This window comes from Hirundo rustica, chromosome W (genome assembly GCF_015227805.2).
Source record: "Hirundo rustica isolate bHirRus1 chromosome W, bHirRus1.pri.v3, whole genome shotgun sequence".
Classification (NCBI taxonomy): Eukaryota; Metazoa; Chordata; class Aves; order Passeriformes; family Hirundinidae; genus Hirundo; species Hirundo rustica.
Genome location: NC_053487.1, coordinates 15,576,963 through 15,596,746, shown reverse-complemented (window position 1 = coordinate 15,596,746; position 19,784 = coordinate 15,576,963). Strand labels below are relative to the sequence as shown.

The 19,784-nt window shown below is 39.6% G+C and overlaps 1 protein-coding gene across 5 annotated transcripts in view; it reads left to right on the top strand.

Annotated features, from left to right (window-relative positions):
- The window catches only part of DIAPH2 (diaphanous related formin 2), a 297,380-nt gene that overhangs the window by 179,337 nt on the left and 98,259 nt on the right, over positions 1-19,784 (top strand). For all 5 annotated transcript variants that reach the window (XM_058423886.1, XM_058423889.1, XM_058423890.1 and 2 more), the window contains one exon: positions 9,115-9,278. In XM_058423886.1, coding sequence (XP_058279869.1) covers positions 9,115-9,278 — 164 coding nt within the window. The remainder of the gene's footprint in view (positions 1-9,114; positions 9,279-19,784) is intronic.

The window sequence follows — 19,784 nt, the reverse complement described above, 5'->3', positions numbered from 1 at the left end:
GAGAAAAAAATCATGTAAAAATTCCAAAGAATAAAATGCCATGAACAGAACTCTATTTCTGTACCTGGAACAGAGATTTAATTGCTCCTTGATTGTGAATTATTGCTTGAGGGAAACTGGGCTTTCATCCTTAAGTTTATATTAAACCAAGTTGTCCAGATCACTGAAAGGTATTTTTGTAAAGGATTGTGCTTTATTAGAGTGATAATCCATTAGAAATCTATTCTCTAATTATTGTATGCTTATTTTAAAATCAGAAATTGAAGGGGAAGTGCACTCTATAAATCCCTGGAGCTGCAGCTTTTAGATCTCAGAATCAAACTGTCCTGAGATTCTGCTTTAGCAAAACTGTTGGTGTTGATGGAGCTGCTTTTTGCCCTCCACACTTCTCCATATTCTAAGTAGAAACTTTTTTTGAAGGCTAAACTTTTCCTTGGTTTAATCTGGGGACAAGGCTGTTTGTGTGCAGGCAGTGGGGAGCTTCTAGCAAATAACTGCCCAATAAGTTATTAATCTGAAAAATGTGAAACCATTTCTAGAGGGGAAAGAGGAGTGGAGGGACATACACCACTCAAATCATATTTGGTGTGTGGTTTTATGTAGGTACCTGCTATTCAAAATACCATTTAGGTGCAAAATAAATTCATTTTAGTGTAGTCTTTCATTTTTCTCCTCTGCTTGAGTTTGTGAACATTGCAGCAGTTGTTTGTGCTAAACAAATCTCAATAAAGGTATTCTATGTTGTTTTTTTTTTTTTTCTCAGGTGACATAAAATTCCTTTTCCTCCTTGATTTGGAACATCTGGGCTCTTGAAACATTATACAATCATCAGTTTTTCAGATTTCTCAAGACAAGAATTTGAGAGCTTCTGCCACGGCAGCCCTAAAGGAAAGCTAAAAATACAGGGGGGCATTTCTCTTTTCCTTCCCCAACCTTTACCAAAAACTTGCTCTCCATGAAGTAACCACCAGATCTCCTGATTGAAGCTTGTGAAAAGTGCAAGTGACAGCTCAAACATCCCTCCCTTAATTAAACCTAGCTGAAGTGAGGAAAAGCTGCATGATCAAAGAGAGGGAACATGGCTGCAGCTTCCCTGAAAGATTCAGGGCACACCAAGCTGTAATTATTGTTTAAGGTATCTGATTGTGTGATCCAAAGCAAATAGAATATTTCTAGGAGTGGCCACCAGGCTTTTGCTGAAATACCTAAAAACTGTTTTTTTATTGTTGTTAGAACATGTCAACACTTTGTGTTATTTGAAACAGTCACAGCTAGTTTGAGTATAATATTCAAAACGAATTTTATAACAGCATTTTGTTATACAAGGTGCATTTCTGTTGTTTTCTTTCTTGTTTTTATTCATCTAAAGAGATTTTTATCTAATTGTTCTCCAGGGAAGGGATGCTACAAATCCATTACTCTGGCAACATTTTCTGTCTGATACATGCTTGACTATCATGTTCTCTGTGTTGCCTTCTGATTAATGCAGGAATAGTGATTAATTGTTTGCCACCACAAAATAAAAAAAGATATTTGAATTTGAAAAAAAGCTACAAATACCAATCTTCATACTGTTTCAAATTATTTAAAAATCAAAATATCACAAATGAGAATTAAGAAGTAGATGATTTTTGTTGTCAGGCAGTATGAAGGCAGTTTCAAAATACTGGTGATGTCATCAGTGGAGATAAAGCATTGCTTTTGCCAGGTTGAAAGGTTTGGTTTGCTTTTAGGGGTTGTAGAGCTTGTAAAAACTCTCTCTTTAAAATAGGAGTGTGGAATTTGGAGATTATTTCTGTTACAATAATGGGGAAAAAAAAATCTGAGTTCAGCAACTTTATTTTTCTTTGAATAAAATCCACAAGTGGTTCAGGTTAATTTAGGTTAATGCCCAGTTCTAATTTTGGAGTGTTTTTTTTTTTTTTTTTTTCTTTTGTTTTAAGATAAGATCTTGCCTTCTCTTTAGCCTGTGGCTTTAGAAATTTGCTTTTTGTATTCTCTTTGGAGACCCAAAAAACCCCTTATTTTTAAAGTTTTCTTTTTACTACCACAGGAAATTCCTAATTTGCCACCTAAGTCTTGGAGCCAACTTCCCTAGTATAAAACAGTTCAAGACACAGCTTGTGGAGCTTTGCTCCTTGGGCTGAATATTTTATAAAGTAGGCCCTTGTTTACCAGTTTTTGCCCAGAGACTTCCCCTGGGACTTTCAGAGAATTGAGCAGTGATCTTTGTGTCCTCGTTAACAGGAGTATAAATAAAAAAGTAATATTGAAATGATGTTGACAAAAGCTTTCTCCTGTGCATAGATATGTGGTGGAATCAATGGAAATTGTCTTTTCATTGAGAAGTTTGAATGCAGTAAAGTTTGGAACTGATATTTGCTTAGAGCTGGGAGGAAGTAAACACTGACAGATTTTTTAATGTTTACCAAGATGAAAATTTTATGGCCATTTAGGCACAAGTCAGAAAGCTTCATCTGAATTAATGTGAATTAAGTGGTATTCTGAGATTTTGGGAGAAGGAGCAGGTCACAGCCAGGGTTGTTCTTAGATGGTTGTGACCTTTCTGTGCTTCATTTCCATGAGCACAAAACCCACTGAAATCCTGTTTTTTTACAATGAATGCAATTGTGTTACATAATTCTGATAATTAATGGTAATTTCAGGTAGTAATGGAACAAAGAAGGAAGAAGAGCTCTCCTTGCTCAAAGATAGCTGAGAATCCACTGTTCTTTTGTGGTTTAGTTTGTTTGGTTTTTTTCCTGAGCTGTTCTGTCAAATGCTGAGGGATGAGGTATAGTGGTTTCACATTCACTAAATTCTGGTTTTAGTACTCACTTTTTTTCCTGTGAGAGAGAGACTAGGAGAAAAACAAAGCAGGCTCAACCTTAAAAATTAACAAATAGTTTTATTAACACACACTAAAAGAATAGAAAAAGAGAAAGTTGGAAAAAAACTAAAAACAGAATGAAACTTCAAAAACACTCTTCCCTCCCCTTACAAACTGTTAACTTTTCTACAAAACAACATAAAGAGACAAAACTTGTAATTTTTAGTCAGTTTCACCACCTGACAATAGTCTTTCATCAATTCTTTAGGGGAAGAGTCTCTCTTAGAGTCATGGATCCCACTGACAACTTAGAACAGTTCTCTAGTGGGTTTTTTAACTGTCACAAAAACAACCACCCAGAGAAACCTGCCTTTGTGACCCTCCCAGGAGCAGTTTCCCAAGCTGCTTATGGGTCATGGGTCTTAGACTTTTGCATACTGGGGTGTCACCTTTTAAAGATTAATAACTCCAAAGCAAAGGTTTCTTCATCTCAAGGTACAGAGATATCTTCTCACTTCTTCACTGGTGCAGAGAGCTTCTCATCTTTATCTCTGTTCAAGCATCTTATAGGATTAATATTACTTAGTCTATCACAAACACCTTTGCTCAAATCTACACACAAATCTAAACAATCATCTCCCCAAATGCATATCTTTCCCGTGATTTAAAGGAATGATCTAAATATAGAGTTCATTTCCATGGCTCAAATAAGAATGGAACAACCAACTCTTCAACCCTCTGTCCCAATAGTCTTTTCACTCTTGCTCTACTGACTTCATGCTGTTTTTTTCTTTATGTTCACTCTGTCCTTTCTTACTCTCTCAGAGAAGGGCTAAGCTCTGGAAGCTTCATGTTGCCAGGAAAGGGTTAAATCTGCCTAGAGTCTTTGTTTCTCCTTCTGTAGCTCATGGTATTAGATGCTCAAGGCCACGCTGGTGAGGGAGGAAGCACTCACACAGAAACATCAGAGCAGTCCGGAATCACAAAAAAAACAGGCAGGATCATAAATGCTTTCTCAGCCCACCCCTCGGTGTAAATCGGGGTGGCCTCAGCCTAAATGGTGCCCATAGCTCTTATCAGGGGCCTGGCAGAGATCTCTCCCTGCTCCAGGGAAGTTTAGAGAAAGTAGTTGTTGTAAAGCAGCGACCTCTCCTTTCCCCCTCCCCCACCCGGGAGCTGATAGAATCCGGTCAGGCCTCAGGCCAGATCCCCTCCAAAAGGGGGGAGCAGCAGGCCCAACTCAATGTTACCTGTCTCTCTCTGGCCAAAGGAAAGAAGGAAGGGCCCACCTGCAGGAAATAAAGGAGTTTTATATGGTGCTTCCCAAAGTCGTAGCCAACAATTTTCAGTGGTCAGAACAGATGCCAATATTCCAACTAACTCTCTGATAGGTCCCTGTCTTTTCTAAAGCAACTCCCAGGTCCTGACCTGGAGAATTATTCTACATTCTTATATAACTAAAATGCTAAACTGTACTAACCCATGACATGAGGTAATTTGGTTTGTAATGAGGAAGAAATTCTCACACTGAGCTTTTTATGAGTATTTTATTATGGAAGCTTTAAGCTTTTCAGAAGCACATGATTTTGTGTACACAGATCAAGTTGGGCTCCTGCTATGGTTCTTGGTTTCTTTGGGTTCTAATTTGGGTAGAGTGAAGTGTATTGCAATGAAGATTTCTGCAATTTTTTTTTGTTTTGTTTTTGCAAAGGCTTCCAATGGGAAGAAAATATTAGGGATGTAATTGTGATTCATAATTATCTATGTATGCTCCAGAAGTCTTGGCTGCTGTGCAGTCACAGAGATGCATTATGGATGGGGTGTGAGTGATAAAATTGTTAGCATTTGTTTACATCCTGATAGCAGGTGAAAATACAGCTATCAGTGGAAAATGACTTATTGCTGTTAAAGCTGAATTTCTGTCTTCAGTTACGAAGTTCTGTTTGCATTGCCACAGTTCAGTTCAAAGAATGCTCTATTATGAATGAGCTGGGAGATTAGAAACTAAGAGCTCTTGTGCATCCTTCATTAAAGATGACACCATTGACTCAAACTTTCTCTTCTAACAAGTTAAAACAGATATTTTGCCTGGTGGTTCCTCAAGCCAGAATCCTGCCCTGCAATGGTATGCAAGAAAATGTGGAAAAAACAAGCTTCTGAATAAAGTACTTTCTCCTATTTGAACAAGCGCCTTTAAACTTGCCAGTAAAAAAATCTGTGATTTTTGGTTTGGTTTAGAGTGGCGAGAATGAAACCAAGTTTAGAGCTTTTAAATGAGCGCTCAGTAAAGCTTCAGTCTCTTTTCAGGAAAACTGTTGGAATTAAGTATTGCTATTACACAAAGTTGACACACCTCAGTTTCCTCACTCATTCTTTTTCATGAAATAGTGTTGGCATATCTGGCTGTGCTCCCCTGGAATTACTCCACTGGCTCAATCAATACATTTCAAGGGGATGTTTAAAACTACTAATATTTTAAAAGTAGGAAGGTTGGATCAAGCACAGAGTGGGACAGTAACTTTGTTAATATTACATGGTCTGTGACTGGGAACTATTGTCTTTACAGCTCTGCCTTGTCTTCTTTAAAATTAAGCACAGTTGAAATACTCAATTCTCTCTTTGCTCATCCCGTTCATCCATCTAGCTGACATCCCTTTGTCTTGCAGGCCATCTGTTAAAGATATTTCTTACTTGAAGTTTGGTACTTAATAGATAAAAAATAACGTGGAAATCACAGTGTCTATTTCTAGAGCAGTGCTTTAAAATATCTACTTTCAGTGGCAGTACTGTGTGGTGGTGCAGAACTGTTTTATTAGATTTTTGTAAGAAGTTTATGTTATGGTTCGTTTCACTGTATCCCCAATTCTGTATCCCTTTTGTGTTGTCTGTATAATAAGGTGTTTTGTGTCAATCATCCCATACCTCACATGACATGTAACATCCCCTCTGCCCCAACCCCCCTCTCTGGGGCAGCTTGTCTATCACTCCCGGGGTCCCTCCCGGATTGTGAAATCTCCGGGAGAGGGCTTCAGGTGATAGGTAGCCTGGGGGAAATTCCTTTGGCTCTGGATTTTAGTGGTCTGAAGCTTGGGGGTGGGCACACCTTGTTACCCCCTGAATCCCCTGATTTGTTGTCTTTTTGTATCCTCCCTGGGACCCTCCCCCGCTTATAGGGGGTAGGAGGGAGGAAGAGGCTCTCTCAGCCGCTGGGTTCTCAGCCTGGAAGCTCTCAGCCGCTCGCCTCGGAGCTTGGAGATCTCTGCTAATAAACATCTTTTAACCTGCTAAGCTGAGAGCCAGCCTTTTCTCTTCTGCTGCTGTTGACTGTCACCTTTGGGTCCAGCTGCTAAGCCGAGAAGCCAAAACGAACTGGAAACTTTGTGTCTATGTTGACCCGAGCTAGCTGGGGGTCAGCTCCCACCCGGAGCGGGGACATAACCGGACACAGTACTGGGGTTTTTTTACTGCTTACTGTTATTTTGTATGTGAGTGTGAAACATCAGTGGAGAACTGGGACCTCTGTCTCCAAGAATAGGCTGCAGATCTGGAATTGTCAAAGTATTTTTCTTTTTTTCAGACTTTTCTATTGGGGTTTCCAATACCTCTGAGGTTTCAGCCCAGGTAGAGAAATGGCTTAAATCATATAGCGAGACAGCATGGTTGAGTGTGTCTTGAAAAATCCAAATGTTTTAATAAAATAAAGAAACTAATACAAAGCAAAAGATCAAAGCCGAACACAGTGTAGGGACAGGTCCCACACACCTGTTATAACACCTCCAAGAATGCGTTGAACTCTTTTGTTTTCGCTCTTATCTACTTAATGATTGAGGAGGGTTCCACTGGCAAACTGCCAATAAGGAGAGGTACAGGATTTGAAGAGCAGTGACAAGGTCCAGCAGGTGCTTTTCTCTTGGCATTGAGCTAATTACAAAGAGAAAGACACAGAGCTTTCTAGTTAAACTTCCTAAAATGTCTAAAGGTAAACTGAAACACTTTTCCTTATACAGAAATGCCTACTTGGGGGTGGGGGGTGCATTACAACACCTTTCGGTAATTTTTGGGTTTGTATTATATTATGTAAGATTGTTTTTAAAGCCTCCACTAAATTAATTTGTACATTTATACGTATTTTCTTTTGGTGAGTTGCTCACGACAGCAATCTGCTGAATCGAAGGCAATTCATGTTTTTTTCTAAAATTTTTAGACTGTGCTCAGTAATTCAGTAATGTGCCATTATTACCTATTTAATGTATTCTTGCCATTAAACTTTCATTTCCTTTTGTGCAGTTAAATGTCACTGAAGACTGAACTGTACCAGCTTTATCTTGAGATGAGTGACTCAACAGTCCAAGCTTGAAATTCTAACCAAGCAGGTTAAACTTGTTTTCAATAAACTGAGAATTAGGTCTTGTCACAGCTGTGGCACTATATAGGCAGATATTGTTTCAAAATCTTGATTTTATAAATTAATATCCATCACTGTGTTGGTTTCTGTATCTAAATGAACTTTAAGAGCTACCAGCTTTTCTCTTAGGCCACTGAGGCTTCAGTTGAGAGGATTGCTTGGAAAATTTGATATTGATAAAGTTTTCAATCATACTTTTAAGAACCAATTTTTAAATGTCTATATATGTACTCTCCCATTAGTTAAAATGGGCAAATCCAGGTGGAATACTTGGCCTCTTTCCAATGGAAGGTATTTTCATCTTTGTTGTGTTTGCCTGCAGCTTGTGCAGTGACAGGTACTCAGCAGCATCCAAGTGTTACAGAAATGTTGTGAGTAGAACATCCACATGAATTTCCATGCTTTATTCTGCAGTTTGCTGACTGTTTTTTGGAGGATCACTTTTGGCTTTAGTCTAATCTCAAAAAGAAACGGGGATTTTTTAGGATTTCTCTGTATGTCTCTGTCCCCTATTTAGTTTGCAGGCTGGTTGATGTTTTGCAGAGAGCCTGGGATCTCAGAAGTGGTGTGGAATTAGAAATGTGACACCAGGCAGGCTCTCAAATGAGAGGGGAAGGTCTGGGGAGAGGCTGGAGCAGAGCTCTGCCCTGTTAACAACCAGAATTCACATGGAAGGATCTGTTACAAGGGAAAGACATGGGAGCCAGGCTGCAGGGTTTCTGTAGCTCAGGGAATCACTCGAGTCTTTTATTCTTGGGGGTTGATAATGTGCAGCAAACACTTTCATCAGCCACAATTCACTATCGGCAGAGCTGGTTTAATCCTGGAGCAGATGTGGTTTTCCCAGTGATTTGTGACTTTGTGGCTCCAAACAACCCCACAGAAGAAAAGAGCAGACTAAAACACTCTTGCTTTGAGGCAAACCAATATTTCCTTTAGTAGCTTGCACCCTTCCTCTATTTGCAAAAATAATTGTTAATTATTCCATTTTTTTTTTTTTTTTTTTCACGTAGGGAGGAGAAAGCACCACATTTTTCTATTTTAAAGCATTATGTCAAACTTTTAATGATGGCTGCTGGGATGAAAGTCAATCTCAGTCTCCTTTCTAGGCTTCCACACTTCCTAAGGAAAAAAAAACAAGACTTCTGTTGTTCCATGGTGCTTTTCTCACTAATAATTTCTCAAAGCTTTTAGTCAGTTTGTGGATATTTAATTTTTGTAAGTTCAGTGAAATTACAGAGTTGAGATTGTGTCCCAAAAAGTGAATCTAACACAGGCAGCCTGAGGCATGAACTGTGTGACTGGGCAGGAAAGAATCCACAGAGAAGAATTTTGTAATAAAAGGCAAAGAAAATGAGATGTCATACTGTATGATTTTGTCATTGATAGTTATGCACATTTTTCCTATAAAATGTATGTGTGTGAGGTGGGGGACACGACTTAATTTGAGCAGTGAGATCATAGATTCTCACAGCAAACTCAGTTTCACTGTGTGTTTTCATAGAATTCATTTTATAAAATTGTTCAGCTCTTCAAATAAAAATGCCCACAGTATTTAAAAATTTTATAGAGCAAGTTGTATTCTCTGTCAATGGCAAATCTTCACCATTGGAAAGGGATCATTTAATGGATGTGTTGGTATGAACTTGTAGACATTAATTATATAAATTCATAAAATTGTAACAATAGTATTACTATTAATATTAATTAACAAAAATGTCCTATTTGGAAGCCAAATAGCACCTGTACATTTTGCAGTTGTAACCTTTGTACTGAGAGCTCTTTCCTTGTGTACTCTGTTTCCTTTATTTACTGTGGTTTTATTTTTATTTCTTTATTTGTGCTGCATTTGAGTAATTTTCCTTAACAAAATCTCACAGCTTTGCTGAGAGTGCCCGAGAGCAATATGAAAAACTGTCCAATATGCACATCAACATGACAAAATTGTATGAAAATCTGGGAGAATACTTCACCTTTGATCCCAAAGCAATAAGCATAGAAGAATTCTTTGGTGATCTGAGCAACTTCAGAACTCTGTTTTTGGTGAGTAATACCTACAAAATGTTATCTATTTTCTTATATCTTTTTTTCTCCCACTTTTAATTCTTTCCTTGTCTCTTGTGGTAGCGGCACGCAAAGCGATAACACGGAGACGAGAGGTCTGCAGTGCAGAGTTGCTCCCCAAGCAGAGGCGAGCCTGTTTATTTCGTTTTTATACATTTGTGGGTCTGGTTGTGGATTGGCTTCTGGGGTTACTACCCCTTCACCCCACTGGCCAGACTAACTGTCAACCAACATTATTTTCAGGCTAGAAATATGTAAACAAAGGATAGGGAATGAAAAACAAAAGGTTTGTTTATGTTCCCATGTGTGAGAAAAGAGAAACACTGTTCCTAATATTGTGCAGAAACTAAAGAAACTGACTCCATCTTATGAACAAGTAGAAGGCTTTAAAAAAACCTCAGAAAAACCAGGGTGACAGTCTCTCTATTTTTTCTGTTGTGCTTAATTTTGTGTTTTGTTCCATGGCAGGAACTTGGGTGAATGTTTCCAGAATTATTTAATTTTGGTCATGACATATTGTCCTCCACTGTGTAACTTGGCAACTCAACTGTGGATAAGGATGAGCCAAATTTAATTCAACTTTGATATTTTAGCAATGTAATGAATCACTTTTAACAGACCAGGGCAAACATTAAAAGTTCACAGTGAAACTTTTTTTTAATCTGTAAGGGGCAAAAAAAATTTACAAAAAAGAATTAAGATTTTCTGCAACATTTTGATGCTTGCAAGAAGTTTCCCCAGAGGAAAAATATGCTGAAATTCCTTTAATCTGTGGGATTTACTTTGAAAAAGTAATAAGTGCTGATAAGAATTCAGGGGCAATCAGATAAGACTGAGGGTAGAGAACATCTCCAAACGTTCCCTAGAGCATGTACATGTGTTGAATTTGTCCAGTTCACATTGCTGTAATACCTTCCTGCTTTCTCTAAGTGGTCCCATCAACTTCTTTTAGTATTTTGGTGACTGGCTGAAGTATAATTCTAAATATTTTGTAAATATTGAGTGCTCCTTTTTTTCCTGTTCATCATTCTTTTATGTTCTTGCTGGTGGCTGTCTATTGAATAAAGCTCTTTTCTTGTGCCATGAACCAATTTAATCTAGAGGTTCAAAAGTTCTTCAGGTTGCTGGAGTATCACAGGAATAAAGTAAAGCGTTTCCACAGGATTTTCCTTTGCCAGTGGAACATGAGTCAAATTCAAGCCTGGAGAAATAAAGAAAAAGGTGTATTCTCTTGGAGCTGTCAACTGCAGAGAAATTTAATAAAAAGTAGCAAAAAGGGTGGTTTGTTGTGGGTTTTCTTTTTTCCTCTTTGCAGTTAAAGATCCACTGGATAATAATATCTCTTTAATATTTAGGACTCTTCTGAAGAAGAAACATTTTTTAGATTTTTAGTCCTTTATTCCATTGAAAGTAAACACAAATTTTGATTGTCCTTGAGGACAACTGCAACCTGATCCGATATCAAACCCAAAAGGATCAGGCTCTTATCAAATAATGATTAATAAGTTGCCTGGAGCAAGATGCCAGTTTGTTCTTTTCCATTTGTGCTCTTTCACTTGCTGTCTCACACTCTCTGTCAAATGGCCTGTAATGTTTTCAGGCTGTCACTTTCTGAATGTTTGTTTGTGTTGGTGGCAGAGGATTTCAAAATGTCCACCAAATCTGTCATGCCTACATTTGTAAATGGACATCAACTTCTTTTCAATCTGATTGTGCTGTGGAAGTTGTATGAGATATTCACCTCAGCACTAGATAGGAAAAGTTCCCTTTTTCTTGCCTAGTTTTTAAATGTTTTAGATTTTGTTTGCTCTGTGGGCTTCCCTTTCATGCAGATGGTCTTAAAGGTGAATTTTGAGTCTAAAAAAACCAAGTTGTTTTTGGAGCAGGAAAAGGGATTTTTGGGTGTAGTTGTATGAAATGCAGAGAGGCTGTTTTGTTCAGTGGCATGATATTTTCTTATCTGGTAGACAGTTTTATCAGTGGTGACTGCTTCCCTCACATTTATTTTAATGCAGCTCTTTGAATAAGGAATTAAATCTTAAAATACATTAAAAATGTACTTAGAGAAAAAAGGTTGTATTCCAGTTTCAGGCAGTATTTAAGCAGATGTGAGTAACTCATCAGGTGGCAGAATGAGAGATGGGTTTGGTAAAACACCAGTGAAATAAATTGTCCTTTTTTATCAACAGTGGTATTGATTAATGGCTGCTGTGTGCCCTGCAGTGCAACATCCACAAAGTGAAAATCTCCCCAAAATGAGGAGACGCACAAAATGATCAGGAAACTGAGCACTTTTTATTGGTGACCACTACTCTGGGCTTCAAGATTTTGTAAGATTGATGCCCTGAACCAGACAGGACACAGAATGTAGTGGTGTGAGAGTTGTTTTATTAAGTTATTAAGTTATTTTTGTAAGATTTTTGAGTTATTTTTGTAATGGTTTAGTCCACTGTACCCCCCTGTGTTTTGTAATAATTTTCCCCCTTATGAGTTAGGTGTTTAACCAGACATTTTCTGTCAGTCATTCCTTCCCTGCACCTGTCCCTGTCAGTTCCCTCCCTCTCCTCATGGTCGCCCTGTCTGTCACTTCGAGACCCTTCCCTGGATTTTGGAAAGATCCAGGAGAGGTGTCAAGTGGTAGGCTGGTGCCCGGGGAATCCCCTCCTACCCTCCTGTGATTTCTTAATGGTTCAAAGGTTGACACCCCTGTTACCACCCCTGTGTTCCCTGATTGGCTGACCCGTTGTCAGCCCTCCCCCGTTTATAAGTGGCTGTCAAGCTTTGATCTCTGCTCTCTCTGGGCAGCAGTGGTCTGAGGCGGAGCTCTTTGCCGGACTCCCCTTAATAAACTACCTTCTACCCTGCCTAAAGAGAGATTACTCTTTTTCCGTCACCGCAGTCGCAACTCCATCAGGTCCACTCGCTGGTGTGGGGAACCAAGAGCCCACCGGGAGGAGGTTACTCGCCCTGTCTGTTGTCGCAGTGTCCAGTTCACGCTGACCAGCGCAGCCACAGGCTAGCTCAGTGTGTCTCACTGCGGCAACGTGGTAAGGTCGGGGCGGCAGGCAGAGCGAGCCGCCTCCTCCCTGTGGGAACTTGGATCCCACCACCAGCGACGGGCACGAAGATGAAACAAGCAACCGCGGCAGCTGAATGAAAGGCGGACGCTTCTGAGCAGGATGTAACATAGGTTTATTGAGACAGAGGGAGCGCGGAGCTCTGCACTCTGCAACCTGCTGCCCAGGAGAGACCCCGAGAGCAGGCGTGCGGCAGTTTTTAAGGGGGGATGGAAACGGGGGTGGCGACAACCGGTCAGCCAGTCACAGGAATTGGGGGGTTAACTGGGGGTGTAAACCATAGAACTGGGGACCAACCACAAAATGATGGGAGGGGGTTTCCAGGGCCCCAGCCTATCACTCGACGCCCCTCCTGGAGTTTTCCAGAAGCCAGGGAAGGGTCCCCGAGTGACAGACAGGACGACCACGAGGAGAGAGGGGGGGATTGACAGCGACAGGTGCAGGGAAGGAATGACTGACAGAAAACGTCTAGTTAAACAACCTAACTCATAAGGGGAAAACCAATACAGAACACAGGGGTATACAGTGAGCTAAACCATTACAAAAGTAACTCAAAATTTTACAAAAATAACTTAATAACTTAATAAAACAACTCTCACACCACCACAGCCTGTAACCCCAACCGATCCTCGTAGTAGCAGTGCGGAACTGAGCTAACCTGCACGCCCGCCAGGCGTGAGAAGACACTGCTATAACAGAACATCCGTTATGTTGCCTTCATAAAAAAACAGTTTTTACCATGGTGGATTCAGTGTCCTGAGTAGAAATGTACCTGTAAGACCTTTCCTTCTTCCTAATATTTGTTTGTTTATAACTTGCTTCAAAGTAAGTTTCAAGCTCTGTGACTCCGGAGTGTGGTTTTTTGGTGGCTTTTTTGAAATGTCCCTAGAATGCATCAGGTCATTTGCTACAGTAATATAACTCAATGAATATACAATACATAAATTAATACATAATAAACATCTGATTTACTATGAAATACAGTACATAGTCAAGCTAAATCCCCAGCTTTCAAACTCATAAATTGAGTTTGTAATTCAGGAGTGGTTTAAAAGAAAGGTTCTATTTATTCATTGTTCTCTCTGGTTATTTGTCTGGGAATACGCTTCATCCCTTCTGCCTAAAAAGTAACAGTTCTTTAATGCAGCCTGAAAGAGAACAGTTTCCAGCTGGGAAAAAATAAAGAATAATGAGCAAGAAGTATTTTCTTTGGCAAAATTTCCCAAGAGTTGGTACCAAAAGTGAAACAATGTCCTTATTAACAGGCAATATACAGCAAATCCTTCCTCCCTGAAATACAAACCGTTTGTAAGCTCTCTCAATTCTCATCTGAGTGTATGCATTCAGCTAGTGCTGAGCAGAGTAGGTTTTAATCATTATCCTGAACAAATCAGGAATTAGGTGTAGGCTAGGAAAGGATACAGGTGGTAAAATTCACAGAGGAGCAGTAACTCAGCTTTGTTTACAAGGGGTTAGTGCTGCTGGAGAAGTGCTTTATTCATGATGTAAAACACAAGAATGGCATTTCTCTTGGAAGCTCCCGAAAAGGTGTAAAAACAACTAATAATAAAAGAAATTAAACTGAGTTCAAGTACACTTGTCTTGGTTTTGAAAAGACAGGTGTCTGCTATGGAGAGGCAGGCCTCTCTAGGAAATGAGGAATTTGAATCCTTCCCTCTGTGTTATTATAATTTGGAAGATTAAAAAAAAAAAAAAACTTTTCAGTCAGAGCTATGGGGAAAAGGAATAACAGTCCTTTACTAGTAAATATAACAGGACAGACAAAAACCAACAGCAATTATAACAATAGTAGAACAGAACCAAGAACCCCGAGGGCAAACGGTGGAAGCTCCGGTGCTGATGGCTGGAAGCCGGGCGCGGTGGACTGTCCTCCGCAGGCAGGGGGTGTCCTCGTGTCCTGGTTTGGGACAAATTTGGGAGAAAACCCCTGTATAGGATCCCTCTAAGGAAGCAAACCCACGTGGCCCCTCCCTCCAACCGGTCTAGAAATAAAAACCCAAAACCTTTTTTGGAGAAAAGTGGAAAAAACTATTTTACTAAACAAATGAAGTGCATACAAGTATAAAGAATGAATAGTATGAAACAATAAAACCTCTCCTTCTGAAGTGAGATGGCAAATTGAGAAAGTCCTTGCTGTGGGTGTAGCTCGGCTCTCTCTCTCAGCGTCTCCTCAGTCCCAGTCTCTCCGGCGCTGCTGGAAAATGCCGAGGTCCAGGCCCCGGTGGGCCGCAGGTGCAGCCCCCAGTGCTCCCCTGGGTTTTCAGTCCAGAGCAGGTTTAAACAGTTCTAAGAAAAAGGAAAAAAACAGTCCAGGGAAATTCTCTGCCCTAGCTAGCTGAAACTAACTAAAAGCAAAGAAAAAAAAAATCTCTGTCTTGCAGTCTCTCCAAGCCTCCGCCGAACACCCCGTCTGCAGAAGAATGTGGAGGAGTCGGGCAGTTTTCTCAAAACAAACTCCGCGCTTCTCCTTGCTCTTAGAACCAGTCTTAAAGGCACAGGACTCAATATACAGCACAAACAGAACAGACGATTGGGGATACAGGCATCATAAAGTTACCCTAGGACATTCCACCCCTTGTATCCCCATATCGTCAATTTACTAAAACTAATATATATTCCAGCTCTACACACACATACATCTATATAAAAACAATATGCAATATACAGCTACATACAGTGGCAGTACCATTCAGCACACAGTGATAATTACACACGGTTCTCTCCTACTATTGTAAGCACATAGCGCTTGCCTTGGCGGGTTTGGGGAAGGGTGATGCAGGCAGAGGTGGCAGTGCCGGAGAAGCCGCAGTGGCAGGACCCAGGCTCACCCAAAATCCAGCAGGACAGTGAAGAAACTCCGAATTCCTGGGTACTCCAACAGATGGTAGAATTCCCAGGACCGGACTCCTTCGTTAACCGTGGACTCCAGCAGCCAGCAGCCCCTGATCTCTGCTCCCCGGAAGACCAGAGACATCCAACCCCCACCCTCAGCTCTCTCTCCCGGAGCTTTTTTTCCCTCCCCCAAACTAAGTGATCAGCTTCTTTTTGTCCAGGTTAAGTACTCAGCATTTAGTCTCCTAGCAACTTGGGGGGGGGGGGAAATTCTACAGGAGACTTAACCCTCAACAACACTGTGTTGGCAAGTGTAGAAATAACTGCCTAGATGGAGTTGGATGTTGTTCTGACCTAAGTTCTCTGTTGAGGTGGTTGCTTTTGTGAATGGGGTAAAAGCACTGGATGTCATATTTCAGGGTAGAGATGCCACCAATTAAGGAATGTTTCCAAAAGTTATATGGGAGAACATGGTCCAGAGAAAACCATGAAGTTAAATTTCCTAATCTTGAAAGGAACAGGATTAAAAAGTTTTTGTTAGATTTGTTTGTTTGTTTGTTTTATATTCAGTGCTGGTAGCAGTGAGTCCAACTGAGAAATGTCATTATTTCCAGGCATTATCTTTGGAAGTTTGTAATATTTAAATGAGGATTTTGAATCCTCATTCCACTCTGAAAGCAAACCATAGTTTGAGATTTTGGCTGAGGCAGAACTTAAGCTGTTGAAAAGCTCTTGTGAAGCAGTGACTTCATTACCCGCTCTGAGTGAGTCCCTTCGGCCTGATACTAAGTCCGGAAGAGACCCTTCCACAGATGATGTGTGCAGGCTACAGATGCCAACATCTGCACTTAAATATTTCTGAAAAGCTCTTGTATTAGACTGAACCTGACTTCTCTAAAATCTCCACAATTTTGTTTCACATATATAATCTGTCTCATCATTCTGTTTTTTCCTATATCCTATTCAGATAATTTGATAATTGGAATCCATATTTGTCTTAATTGTGATTTCAGATTGATCACTGCATTATTGCAGCTTCATTTAGTGTGCTGATGTTGGAACAAATTACAGCTCATTCACTTCCTGAAGTTCATATTTGCTTGCTTAGCATATTTAGGAAAATCCAAGCAGGCTAATGGCACTGGATAATCCTGTCAGAACACAGAGTGAAGCATGAAGTGGAAGGTGTAGGAAACCTCAAGGAAAAAATTGCAGATGTGTGAGCATGTCCCTTAAGTGTTGGTCTTTTCACATGTGTTATTTCTTTGCAGTGTAATGCCACACACCCTCTGCAGTGCTTCCTTCCACAGTCCACCAACCATGTCTTTCAGGAAGTCTGCAAAATCTTTCCAACCCAGGCATTTTTATTTTGTTATTTAATTACATTATGTCTTTATATACTACACTGTGTAATTCTCACTCTTTTAAAATCTGTCGAGAATTTCCACCCAGAAACTTTGAAACCTTTCAGTACATCACACTGATGGTCCTGCTACTAAAAAGAGTAATTGAATTTTTCTTCTGGATTCAGGCTCTTGTATGAACAGTTCTTACAGACTTACCTTAGAATGAATTTTTGTTAAAAAGTCTAAAGAATTGTGCTCACATGATGATGTGCCAAAACACTGATTTGTCTCTTCCTTGATCCAGAAAGATTGCTTTTGGAACAAAACAATAATTGGTCTGCCCTGGGCCTTGGTTTCTCTTTTAGGATTGTATCCAAACAGACAACATTTGTTTTCCTGGGGTTTTCAAGTTGAGTGGTTTTTTTGTAAAGACTACAATACAGCTTTGGTTTTGTGTGTGTACTTCAGCTCTGTGTCTCTATCAGGAATAACCTGAATGAGGTGTGTGCGTTTATTCTGCTATCCAAATATTGATTGAAGGGAGCTGGAAAAGCAGTCCCAAACTTGTCCACTAAAGGGCTATTTAATAATGATTCCAACTTACACAGTCGAGTAATTAAGTGATGCCATGCAGCTTTTCATTGGTAGTGTTAAATTTGGTTTAGTGAACACTGCAAACCTCTTCTGCCTGGACAGTTTGAAGTGTTTTTGCATGCCAGCAGCAAACCCCTCTCCCTCCCTGCCCAGGCAGCAGCAGCTCTATTTGCCAAGCCCTTAATCTGTCCTGGCAAGCCCAGGACATTTGTGCCACTGGAGTGGCCCTGCTGTCCCAAACTTCATCCTCTCAGTTCACTGCTCCACGGCTACCCAGCAGGAAATTAAATTTGTCTGCTCTTGTTTAATACCAGCTCCTTACATCTCTTTTCCATTATTTTCACAGGGATAACAATGTATTTAAATGTGTTATCCTCCAAGGAACACCCATGAAAGATCTTCCTTTTACATGAAAACTGATTGTTCAGTCTGCTGTGTTTTAACTCTCTGAATTTCTGTAGATTAACTTCATTAATCTGAGTTTGTCGTTCCTAACAACTTATGACTGAAGATTATTTTGCTGGAACTTCAGCTGACATATTTTGCAGTTGCAAGGCAAATTTGGGGAAGGCCTGAGGGATCACAGGCAGCCCTCATTATTGGTGCATGACCGCTTTGCAGCCAGCTGCATTTTTAATATCCAGGGAGATTTGTGCATTAGTTTTTCTTTCTTCTTGTTTTTAATAGTTTACCTTTGAGAGTCTATTTACAACCATGTCGATGTGTGAATGTGTTTGTCTGTCAAAACTTTAGATATGTACAGAATGCAAGAGATGCATTATTTTTTTTATTTGCTTCTTAAGGAAGCCAAGCTGTAAACTGGCAGTGCTGAGTACCAGAGCTGCACTTCAGTGAATCCTAATAAACACAAGAGGGGACAACAAACTATGTGCTTCTTCAACTAAGTCACTTAAAAAGAGATAATATTCCTTGCTGAATCTATTTCTCTGCTAGGAGAGACAATAGTTTGGTTTTGTTTTTATTATAACAAAGCAAACCCACACTCAAACTTTCTCTAACTTTCAATTTGCTGTTGAATTAGCATAACTGCTTGCCCTTATGCACCAACCAAAATAAGAGGGTCATGAAAAGCACATCAATAAAAGGGTTTTATGCATTTAAATATTTCTGTTTGCTGAGATTTACTCAATTTTTTTTTCCCTTTTTGCATGCACTTACATGTTTTCAGAAGATAGCATCTAGTTGAGTACTTTTCAAGATGTGTTCTAAAGCTGTTGAGAAGGTTTTTATTCTTACCAGAGGATTGCCTCTTTGTCTGATTTATAACTGTTAGATTAGTTTAGTTTTAATTGGAGAATAAATTTAGTTGTGTAGTAGATCCCTATGAACAGTTCTTTGTCACTGTGGAACTATATTGCAGTGAGAAAACTGCTGATTTTTATTCCCTCTTTTAAAAGCGGTGCAAATTACAGAGCTATTATTTTCAGTCTTTAAACTGATCTTTACCTTTTGAGATAATTTAGCCTGTAAAACTATGCAGAAAGGGGATTACTGGCATTTGATAGTTGAAAAAAAACCTGTTAATCTGGAATAGCACTGTTCTGTATTAGAAGAAATCCACTGCAACTCAAATGTTTGGAAAAGATAAGGACTGGGGGAGTATAAAAGCATGCCATGAGAGAAAAATAACCCTGTGCAGTAGAACTGTAGAAAATGAAACCAAAAGGGTTGATATAATTCAGGCAGAGCAAATGCTGTAGAAACCACTGTACACCTGAGTCAAAATTCTCTTTATTTACATTAATCATCAGTCAGATTTGAGAAACTGTGATCAAATTTGTTAGCAATATTAATTCAAATATAAAGTATGTTTATAAATATAGATGAATATAGATTTATTTTCCCTTCTGCACTGACTTTGATAGCAGGTGGGAGTATGTTCTTGCCAATGATTTATTTCCAGCTTTCATCTAACTCTGACTAAATGTATAGCAGTAAATGGCATAACAAATATGGAATGGTTGAGAGTCCAACTACCTGATGGAGGGTAATAACAAGCAAGCATATTCTAGGTGGTGGATGGGTGTAGATAGATAAAAACTCACACAGAGTTAGCAGTATTTTGTTATCTTGCTGTTCTTCAAGAAGTTTAAACCTTTATTTTGAATGGGTTTTTTTGGTTTTTTTTAATCACCATTGATATCCATTTTATTTTATGAAGTGCAGTCTGAATTTCCACAGAATCTTCCTTCAGATAAAACTCATACAGTTTGGCTCCAAGAGAATTTCCAGATAAAAAACTTTGAAACTTGTTTAGTTCAGTCTGTTGTAGATTTCTGGGTAGAAAATGTGTAAGAATCTGTGATCTAATCACTAATGGCTAGTGAGCTACCAGTGCAACCACAACATTTCATATTTGCTTTCTCTCCTAAGATTGGGGGCATTTCCTTCCATTACAGCCTGGGAAGCTGCAATAAAATGAAATCTCTGAACATGCAGCGACAGAACTGTCCAAAACCAAAAGGGATAAGACATTGGGTTTGCCCTCTAGTTCCCTTTTTTCTGAAAGAAAAGGTGTTTCAGGTGTTTCTGGTGTAGCTGGCTCAGTCATGGGGCAGTGAGTGCAGTTCTTGGTGCAGTTTGAAGTGAGTACC